Below are 11,398 nucleotides of genomic sequence, written 5' to 3' on the forward strand. Positions count from 1 at the left end.
GTAATAAAAAATTGTAAAAATTGATTTGTAGGGAAAAATTTGAATTGGGAGTTGTGCAGCCGTAATTGTTGACTTTTGGTGAATAGTGTTAACTTTTTAGCTTTTTGAGTAACTTTTTGACTTTTTGGCTTTTTTGGATCTTCCCAAACTTGGCCTTAATGTGGAGTTCGGCACAGAATTTCCTGAATTTGGAATTGTCAAATTGTTTGTCATTGTCTGAGACGATGGCTTGAGGGATTCCGAATCGGCATACGATCGACTGCCAGATGAATCTGGTTGTGTTCCGTTCAGTGATTGTGGCAAGGGGTTCCGCTTCCACCCATTTGGTGAAGTAATCAATGGCAACTACAAAGAACTTGTTTTGGCCCCTACCGGTGGGCAATGGACCAACTAAGTCGATACCCCACTTGGCGAATGGGTAGGGATTGCAGAGTGTAATTAGTTATGTAGGTGGAGCATGGGGAATGTTGGCAAAGCGCTGGCATTTATTACACTTAAGCACAAATTCAATGGCATCTTGGTTGAGGGTAGGCTAAAAGTAGCCGATGCGAAGGATTTTATGGCCAGTGACCGAGCACCCAAATGATTACCACATAGGCCCTCGTAGACTTCCCTTATCACATAGGTCGCTTGAGCAGGACTGAGACACCTGAGGCATAGGCATGAAAATCCACATTTGTACAGTAGGCTGCTGATGAAAATGTAATTGGACGATTGGGCTCTGACTTTGGTGGCCTGCTGTTTATCGTCTGGCAACTCCCCACTTGTTAAAAACAGAAGGATGTTTGCAGCCCATGGGATAAGTTCATTTTGGATGAAGTGAACCTCCTGCTAGATTGGCGAAGTAGCCGGGCGGGTTAGGTATTCAAGACGGACGCCATGGCTGAGGTCTGACTGGTCGGCCGAGGCTAATTGGGCTATTTCATCTGCCTTGTAGTTTTCTGACGGAGGGATGTGCTTGATATGGAAAGTATTGAAAAGACGAACAAGAGGGAGTGCAATATCCCTATAGGCTCGCATCGTGTCTTCCTTTGCGTCGAATTCTCCCATAATCTGCCCAACGATTAATTAGGAATCACTGAACACTTGGATATGGCTTACACCAATGTCTCTGGCTAAGCGAAGACCTGCTATCAAGGCCTCATATTTGGCTTCATTGTTGCTACCGTCGAACAGGAAACGGAGGGCACACTTGAAATAACCGCCCTCGGGAGCAGTGAAGATGAGACCAGCCCCACTGCCTTCTTTGCGAGATGATCCATTGACAATGAGGGTCCAGGTGTGGGGATCTTCTGCCTCAATGCTGAATTGCTTTGGCGGAGGGGGCGTTGTTGGAGTGGGATTGGTGAATTCCAAGATAAAATCGACAACAACCTGTCCTTTGATCGCTGTTCGAGGTCGGTAAGAGATTTCAAATTGGCTGAGCTCGACAGACCATTGCATAAGCCTGTCGGACAACTCCGGTTGTTGCATTACCTTCTTCAAAGGTTTATCAGTGAGGACCACTATGGAGTGAGCTTGGAAATAAGGTTGGAGTCGTCTTGAGGCTATGACCAAGGCAAGGGCCATTTTTTCCAGCAGAGGGTAGTTCTGCTCTGCCCCCCTGAGAGCTCGGCTAATCTAATAAACCGGACGCTAGACTGAGCTGTTCTCCTTGATGAACGCTGCACTGACTGCGGTGCTTGATACGGCTAAGTAGAAAAAAAGGGTCTCGCTTGAGAGTGCCTGGGAGAGTAGGGGGGTTGGCTATGCACTGCTTCAATTGCTGAAAGGCCTCTTCGGATTCGGTGGTCCACTCAAAGGCCTGCTGAAGGACTTTGTAAAAGGGAAGGCACTTGTCTATTACGTGGGAAATAAAACGGTTGAGGGCGGTGACTCTGCCGGTGAGCCATTGAACCTCTTTGACCGTCCTGGGAGACTGCATTTCTACCAGGGCCTTGATCTTTTTAAGGTTGGCCTCGATGCCCTGTTGACTGACCATAAAACTTGAGAATTTCCCAGATCCTACGCCGAAGGCGTACTTTTTTGGATTCAGCTTCATTTGATACTTGCGTAGGGTTTCGAAGGTCTCTCAGAGGTCTATCAGATAATCAGAGGAGAGTTTGCTCCTGACGAGCATGTCATCGATATAGACTTCCATGTTTCGACCTATCTGATGGTGAAAGACGGCATTGACCAACCGTTGGTAAGTTGCTCCGACATTTTTCAATCCGAATGGCATAACACGATAGTAGTAAATTTCTCTGTCTGTGATGAAGGAGGTGTGTTCCTGGTTAGCCGGGTGCATTACAATTTAATTGTAGCTGGAGAAGGCGTCCATGAAATTGAGCATTTGATGTCCGACAGTGGCATCAACAAGCAGATCTATGCGGGGGAGGAGATAACTATCTTTGGGGCAAACTCGATTAAGGTAGGAGTAATTGACGCAGAGTCGCCATTTACCGTTGTTTTTACAAACCAGGACCACATTTGACAGCCATCTGGGGTAGTCTACGTTCTTGACGAACCGTGCCACCAGTAGTTTGTCTACCTCAGAAGCAATAAGGGCATTGCGTTTCAGGTGAAAAACAAGCTGTTTCTGGCAGAAGGGTCAAAAGTGGGGCTCGATGCTGAGACAATGAGTGATGAAGGAGGGATCGATACCCGGCATGTCAGAATGGGTCCATGCAAATACATCATTGTGCTCGGTTAGGAGGGCTGTAAGGTCAGCCTTGGCTTGGGAGAATAGTTGGTTGCCGATTTTGGCTGTTTTTATTGGGTTGGCAGGATCGATGCGGACTTCAACAAGTTCTTCCACTGGTTCCCCTCTGACTAACTCGTCTTCGTCTCTGACATCGAGTCCTTCAATGATCATGGCCTCTTTCAGCTTGACCTCTTTAAGTGAAGCAACGTAGCATTCTCTGGCCACCATCTGCTCTCCCCTCACGGTGCCTACCCCAAGGTGGGTAGGAAATTTCATGGCTAGATGGTATGTTGATGTGACAGCTTGAAAAGTGTTCTGGGCTTTACGGCCGAGGATGATGTTATAAGTCGAGGGACAATCGACGACAAGAAAAGTGAGTAGCTTGGTAGTCTGCAGTGGATACTCTCCGATGGTGATGGAAAGATCGATGGAGCCTATGGAGGTCACTCGATCCCCAGTGAAGCTGACCAGTGGGGTTTGGAGAGGGGACAAACTTTCTTCCCCGACCTTGAGCTGGCGATAGGCGTTTAGGAAGATGATGTTTGAAGAGCTGCCGTTGTCGACAAGCACTCCTCTAACTTTGTAATTGGACAGAAGAGCAAAGATGACGAGGGGGTCGTCATGAGGGTATCGGATGCTTGTGCAATCGGTCTCTGTAAAGGTGATGGGCTCCATCCACTGTTTGGGGTGTTTGAAGGGGCGATCCAACGTCGCGACTTCTTTGTCGGAGCCCTACCTGATTTTTCTGAGTTCAGCTCGCTGGGTCGAACGGGATGGTCCTTCACATGCAAGTCTACCAGTAATGACTTTGATCTCTCCAACCAGGGGAGCAAGGTTGCCTTATGCTCGGGATTGTGGCAGGGGCCGATCATTACCTTGGTTAGGTTATGCGGGTTGTCGGGGAGGAGTGTGTCGGCAATTGCCCCTAGCAGGTTCGGTCCTTGGCCGTTGCTGGGGACAGGCTGCTGTGAAGCAACTGAGGCGTCCCTGGCGTATCAAGTTTTCTACTTGGCCTTTAAGGTTGACACATTCCTCGGTGTTGTGGCCGTGGTCCTGATAGAAACGGCAGTATTTGGATTGGTCTTGTCGGTTGGAAGGAGACCGTGAGGGTTGTGGCCATTTTAAGTTATAATCTCGTTGGATCTGGTTTAAGACTTGTTCCATGGGGGGAGTTGAGGGGTGTGTACCGTTCGAACCGACCGGGAGGTCGGGTAGGTGCCGATCGATCGGCTCAAGCTGTTCGGTCGGTATCTTGAGGTGTTTGCTGTGTGTATTGGGTGGTTCTGGTTTTAGATTCCTTTCTCTTCTCTCTGAGGGTTGGGTTTTTGGTTGTGGAATCTTGGCGGGCGGCTAGAGAATCTTCGGCATTCATGTATTTTTGGGCTTTGGAAAGGAGGGTTGCCATGGAGGTTGGAGGGTTTTCGGAGAGGGAGAAAAGGAAATCGGATGATCGTAAACCCGCCATGAAAGCTGTCAGAATGACCTTGTCGTCATTTTCCACCACTTACAAGGCTTCGGTGTTGAAACGAGTGACGAAGCTACGTAGCGACTCCCCCTCCGTTTGACGGATGTTGAGGAGCTGGGCCGCCGGACGTCGCTGGCGCTAGGCACCAATGAAGTGGCTAAAAAAGGAGTCACTTAAGTGCTGGAAAGTAGAGACGGAGTCCGTCGACAGCTGACTAAACCACAGTCGGGCCGACCCCTTAAGCGTTACGGGGAAAGCCCGATACATGATCTCATCAGGGAATGTGTGGAGGACTATCAAGGTCCTGTAAGTCTCCAACTGGTCAACTGGGTCTGTTGTTTCGTCGAAAGAGTCGATCGAGGGCATTTTGAAGTTAGGAGGTGGGGGTTTGTCCCTGATGGAGGCTACAAACGATGAATTGCCTGTTGTGGAGGGTTTATTCTGCATGTTCTGCATGACTCCTTGAAGCTGAAGTTTCATGGCTCAGAGTTTCGCATCCCAGATAGGGACGTTGTCACCACTAGAATGCAGTGGAGGCTGAACACTACTGGCCTCTCCCTCGGGAGCAAGTGCTTGGGCTAATGGATGTAGGTGGCAGGTTCATGTCTTGGGGTGGGGGTCGCGAACTCTCCAAGTTGGAGGGGTGGGCTTGTTGAAAAAGATGGCTCAGGGTTTGTTCTTGGTTGGGTGGGATATCTTGTGGTGGTGGAGGAGGCCCATAGAGGTCTCGCTAAAACAAAGCATTGATCAAGGCTTGGTTTTGTTCGGCTAGGCAGTTGATGCTATTGGTGAGTTCTGTGAAATACTGAGGTGGGTTGTTTGGGTTAGGAGGGTCGGCTTAGGGGTCGGCAACATTGTGTTGAGAAGCCATGGATCTCGTTGTGACCATCCACCTTTGTGGGTGGCAGGTAGGGATTATCGGGAGTGGGTCTCCAGCAACAATGAGCACAATTGTCACACAAAGTGAAAACTCTCACACAGACGACGCCAACTGATGATATTACTTGTCCCTAAGGAATGGGTCAGCTGATCTAGGCCTCCCACGCCGTTGTCCGATCGCTGGGCCCATTGAGAAACCTACACAAAAGTCCAACGGGGAACGGAAGTTCCCCAGCGAACCCTCTGACAAGCAAGTTAGAGAAGAAAGATCAACCGAATATAGAGATAGGATGGTGATAAAGAACTTAACCTTCTTTTTGTCTTAGAAACCTGCTTATATCATTTGTTCATCATTTCCTACCTGTCATGTTGGCCGAAGGTCTATGTTCTAGCTTGCCTTGTTCATGGTAAGGCCGTTCTGTTCTGACGTGAAGGGGTTATTGTATTAAATGCTGCTGGGAACCTCATTAATGGCTAATGTGTGGTGCAATAACTCTGCAGGATCTTTGTCTGCTTATGTGGTTGGTTCTTCTTTTGACAGGTGTTTAGATGTCATTGGTTCTTGATGTAACGTTGGGTTCCAATGATGTTGGGCTTTAATATTTGAATCATGCATTGGGCTTTAACTGATAGGCCAAAAGCCCCTATGGGCCCACCTATGTCACAAATATTTTCTTGTCATAGTTTTCTATTTAACATAATTAAGAAAAAAAATCCTAATGACTCTCTTACACAATAATAAAATTACTTGAATTATTAATTGAAATATATGTAGGATACTATTAAAAACTGTTTATTAACCTAATGATTTACTATTAACAAAATGAATAATTTGTTATGCAATTAGAACTTGAAAGGGTGAGAAGTAATTTCTACAACTACAAAAGACAATCTTTAAACAAATCTCAAAAATATATTTTTAATTTACTTAAAATTCAAATATTTTATGTAAATAACTTGTGCCTTGCACGGGTTTTTTCTACCTAGTACATATATATATATATGGCCTAGGCTTGTCTCCTAATCGAACTAAACCATGTTGTTGGATTTTTGTGGGCCCATCATAGAGCTCAAATTGATAATCCAAACTTTAATGTATAAACTTAGTGAGTACTTTATTTCTGCAAAAAATCACGTTGATTGGATATCGATAGTTAACTGTAAATATGATTTTTTTTTTTTTTAAATTGTTGATAGAAATGTGAACTGATCAAGTGGCTATCGATGTTCGATTAACATAATTTTTTGCATGAATAAAATGTTCAACCAGTTCTATACATTGAATTGTTTGAATTATCGAGATGGACTCAAAATAAACCTTAAATAGATCGGACTAGACGATCTAGTTAGACTGCCCAACTAGAGACAATCCAGTCTCCATATATATTGACTTGACAATATTTTTTTTTTTTTAAGGAATGGCCTTCTCCCCAATACTTAATCAGATTAGAGAGGTGCTATTAGGCCAATTGGGCCTGCTTTCAAGGCTCATTTCAATAATCTAAACCATTCACATTTTAAAATTTGTTAAGGACAACATCCCTACAAAAAATAAAGTTGATCAGATAACGGCAATCACGTGTTCGGATCAGTTTTCTGTAAAACAAAATGAACGGTGAGAAAATAAACGATTCATACAGAATGAATCCGAACACGTGGTTACTATTATCTGATCAACCTGATTATTTTTTTTCAGGAATGATGTACTCGATGAATTCTAAAATGTGAACAATTCAAATTATCGAAATGAGATCCAAAAGTGAGTCTAATAAATCCAACAAACCTCTCCGTTTGGTTTAGTTTTAAAATAATGATTTGAGTGTGGAGTTGTGTTTTGAGTTATGAGTTTTGAGTTGAGTTTTGAAAAAACAAAATTTGTTTGGTTATGAGTTTTGAAAAGAGTTATGAGTTGCGTTTTAAGTTTTGAGTTTTCGAGTGTTGAATTGCATTTTGAAATTTTTTGGATATATTTTTTTAAAATATTTTAAAAAAATTCTTAATTTTATTTTTTTAGGATAAATATTTTTTATTGTAAATATTTTTTTTTAATGTGTGTTGTATTTACTACATGTATAAGCTGTATTTTTTTAAATATTTTAAAATTTTAAAATGAGTTGTGTTTTTTTTAAAATATTTTATTTTATTTCTAAAATTTTTAAATATTTTTTTAAAATTTTAATTTTTTAAAACTTTTTTTTAATATATATATATATATATTTTTTTTAAAATTTTTAAAACTTGCCCATATATATCTAAGTCATAACAAATTAATTTGGCCAATACTTAAACAAATAAAAAAATATTTTTTTCGAAAAAATAAAAAAGATAAAAAAAACATATTTTTCTTTAAAAAAAATAAGCAAAATATTTTTTGAAAATTTTATTTTTCCAGAAAAATATAAAATAAAAAATTGTTTTAAAGAATAAAATAAAAAAAAATAGTTTTTTTTTTAAATAAAGTTTTTGAAAAACTTTAACTATAAGTTTTAAAAAGAGTATTTCAATTGAGTTTTGAATTATAGGTTTAGTTATGAGTTTTAAAAATAATTTTTGAATTGTGATTGATTATGAATTTTAAAAATATTTTTAAATTTCTTTTATTGGAATCACGATTCCAAAACTAAATTAAACACTACTTTTTTTCTAGTAAAGATCAAGAGAAAAAGGAAAATAAGATGGAACCTTCGGAAGATGTGTAAACGACAAGTGTTATGTCAATGTCATTGTTTTTATCTTTTTCAGCAATGTTATGCATATAGAGAACTAAATAGAGAACTAAACATAGAAATTGTTCTACCGGACTACTGGAAGACACCATGAAAGTCATGGTTGATAGGAATGGCAACGGGGCGGGGCAGGGCCGAGGATCACACTCCCCGTCCCCGATCCCCGATGGTGAAATTTTCCTTGTCCCCGGTCCCGATCCCCGGCGGGGAACCTATCATCATCCCCGTCCCTGTCCCCGTCCCCGTCCCCTAACGAGATCGGGTTTCCCTAACCCTGAAAGCTCCCCGGTCCACAAAAAAAAAAAAAAAAAAACCCTATTACAGCAGATCAACAACATCATCAAACAATAAATCAACAACATTATCAAACAATAGATCAACTCAACAGATCAACAAAATCATCATACACTATAGATCAAAAAAACAAAAATTAGAGAGATGGTAAGATCTGAGAAGTACAACTCAAAAAGATAAATCAGAAAGATGGTGTTGGCAGCGAAGGGAAAGGCAGCGGCAGAGATGGTGTCGCCGCGAACAGAAAGGTGTCGACGTTGACGGAAGGAAAAGGCATCGGAGTCCGGCAACGAAGGAAAAGGTGTCTCCGTGATGTTCTTGAGGAGGGAGATCGGCGAGGTCGGCAAGTTCGGAAGAGGGAGAGGACAGCGGGGGAGCCCTCGCTGCCGCCGTTGATGCCGTGAGAAACACCTGCAGCAAAGAAAGAGAGAGAGGGAGAGAGGGAGAGGATGAGAGGAGAGGAGAGAAGTGAGAGTAAGTGAGTGGAAGAGAGAGGCAGACTTAACTTAATGCTAAACATATATATATATATATATACGGGAATAATCGGGGAATTAGTCAAGGATTATCCGGGTCGGTGCGGGGCCGAGGCGGGGGAAACCTATCCCCGTCCCCGGTCCGAAAACCATCAGGGATTTAATTTTCAATACCATCCCCGGCCCCATGGGATAATTTTTAGGAAAAACCTGTTCTTATCGGGTCGGGGGATTGAGTCCCTATCGGGCCGGGTTCAAATTGCCATCCCTAGAGCTTATCGACCACGAAGTTGATAAGTTCTAGCCAGTATAATAGTCGTGGTCGATAAGCTCTAGCCGATTGTCTGATTGAACGACCGAATGCATAATTTCTATGTTCAAGTCTGTGCTCGATTGTCTGTATGCCTAGACTTTTTGTTATTGTTTCTACTTATGATCATAAGGATTGTATTGATCTAAAAAAGTTATTTATTTTCATAATAATTTTATGTACTAATAATTTTACTTTAAAATATAAGAGGCTAAGGATTCGTTTGTTTGTTTGTTTGTTTTTTTTTTTTATTGTTTAATTGAACAAAAAGTAAGTAAAATATTTTTTTATAGAAAATATTTTTTCATCATTTTTCTAAAAATAATTTATTTTTAAAAATTTCATAAGTCAATTTTTATAAAGTTGACTCACTCACTACATTTTCAACACATTTAGCTTTTTCAAATAAATATATCTTAGCTCATTAAAAAATTATAAATGACAATTTACTTAATCATAATTTCTCTTTTAGGTAATAAAAATATTTTTATTTCAAACGTCAACTAAACAACAAAAAACAAAAGCAATTTTTTTTTTTTTTTGTGTGTGTAAAATCAATTTTAAAAAGAAATTTGTGTGTAAAATATTTTACGTTGAAAAAAACAGAGCCTAAATGTAATTGATAGTCAAAAAAGTATTGATATTTAAACATAAAATGATGTTTGGATATGTATATTTTTAATAAGATTGTTAGTAAGAATTTAAGTAGATATTACAATTTTCTTATTTTTAAAGTAAATTTCATTTTATCCTTACTGGTTAGTTCATGTGCAAATTATCCTCTCTTATTTAAAAACAACTACATAATTTTTTGGTGGATTATGGACTGAAATGTATGATTAAGTCCGTTAATAATTTAATAAAAAAATACTAAAATGCTTTTCGTTAAGTAACATAAGTGTGAACTATAAATATTTTTGTTATTTATTTGGGAGGCAAAATATACTTTAACTCATGTGTTTTATTTTATGTGTGATTTACATTCTTAAAATTTGAAAATGTCCGTATAACTTCCTTATTTCTGGCACGTGTTGCACATTCACTGTTAAGTTGGATATAATATTTAACGGTGTATTCTAATCCACAAATCACAAAGAAGTTATATGGTTATTTTCAAATGAGAGGTGGTCATTTGCACATAGTCACTTTAAGATCTTAAAAAATACGATTTTACTGTAATTTACATCGTTTGACTCAATTGAAATCGTAAAATTGTAAAATTTTACAATCCATATCAAGATTATGATAACTGTGATTGTATGTCAATGTGTCGGTATTTTTTTCTTTTCTACTTATGATCATGAGGACTAAACGGTCGAGATATTGAACTTTTTTTTCTTATTTTTAATTTATAGAAAATATAAAAAATTATATAAATTGTGTGGGAAATTTTCCGACCACACTGCCAACTCAGTAATTCAGCTGGAGAACACTAGCAGAATAGATGACACCTGACTGACCTGCAACAGAAATATAAGAATCCCGCGGTGGTTTGTCCACCCGAGAGCACTCCGACGATCAAGTCAGTATATCTCTCAAAGATAATCAATTATTCAACTCACAAGCTTGAGCCTAAAAAGCATACTTTAGATCCATGGGGGTGCCTCTCTTTTATAGCCAACATAAACCTAGTCCCAATAGAAGCCTAACTTCTGTGGACTCAGGATTACTGTTAATCTTGGACTCCCAGTAAGATTAGGATAAACTCTCTAAGAGTCTTATCTTAATACAAACTGAAGTCTTCTCTCATTCTAGGGCTCTTGTCCCTCATCCAGGTTGAGTTCCCTTTTCATTCTAGGACTTTTGTCCCTTATCCACTTATCTCGGATTCCAATATCTTCGGAGATAACCTCGGCCTTGCCGAGATCACCTCGGCATCACGACCAGGACACGTGGCACCTCGGCTGACACGTCAGTGTCACCTTGCCACGTGTTGGTACTCAGAAAATATATCCCCACAACTGCCCCTAGGTTCTATTACCTCGGCATTCTGAGGTGATGGAACCTACACTGTTCGTTCATCTATGCTCCTCTGTCTGAGATCAAACTCGCCGACCTCAAAGTTCCCTGGACTTTACTGTCCACTGGTGTCAAGAATCAAGTTTCATGCTTTCCAAGCTGCTTGAAATCGCACCTCCTAGCCAAGGTTCTGGTTCCATTAATTCGTAAACTCCAAGAGCTTTGCAACTGCTCCACTCACACTCTCTGGTGAGTTTTCGATTTCCAGTCATCTATTTGACTTCGACGATTTTCATATCGGCGTTCATTTCACTTTGTAGGTTCATAAACTCTTTACTTGCTATTTAAGCTCAATCTTTCATAACTCTTCTGAATCTGTTTACTTGCCATCTGTTGCCTTCTATTTTCGTCTGTCTTCAAGTTTTGAATTGTTTGAATGCCTGGCACTGTTCTTGTCATATCCGCTTTCTGTTGCTAGCATCGTGTCTGGGTCATTACTTTCTTGTTCTTCACATACTTACTTAGTGCCTGTGCACTTGGCTTTATTCTTGAACTTTGTCCTCTTCTTGACTATTTTTCTCTTTTTTCATTCAATCCTCTGGCTTT

The 11,398-nt window shown here is 40.4% G+C and overlaps 1 protein-coding gene across 1 annotated transcript; it reads right to left on the reverse strand.

Moving 5' to 3' along the window:
- Window positions 1-831: 831 nt before the first annotated feature.
- On the reverse strand, window positions 832-1,473 carry LOC145794733 (uncharacterized). The gene is made up of 2 exons (XM_082877125.1): window positions 1,102-1,473; window positions 832-1,053 (listed from the first exon to the last, which is right to left on the reverse strand). The coding sequence occupies exons 1-2, from the start codon at window positions 1,471-1,473 to the stop codon at window positions 832-834; spliced, it is 594 nt and encodes a 197-aa protein (XP_082733251.1).
- Window positions 1,474-11,398: the final 9,925 nt, after the last annotated feature.

This window comes from Camellia sinensis, chromosome 1 (genome assembly GCF_055761805.1).
Source record: "Camellia sinensis isolate YWXY chromosome 1, ASM5576180v1, whole genome shotgun sequence".
Lineage (NCBI taxonomy): Eukaryota > Viridiplantae > Streptophyta > Magnoliopsida > Ericales > Theaceae > Camellia > Camellia sinensis.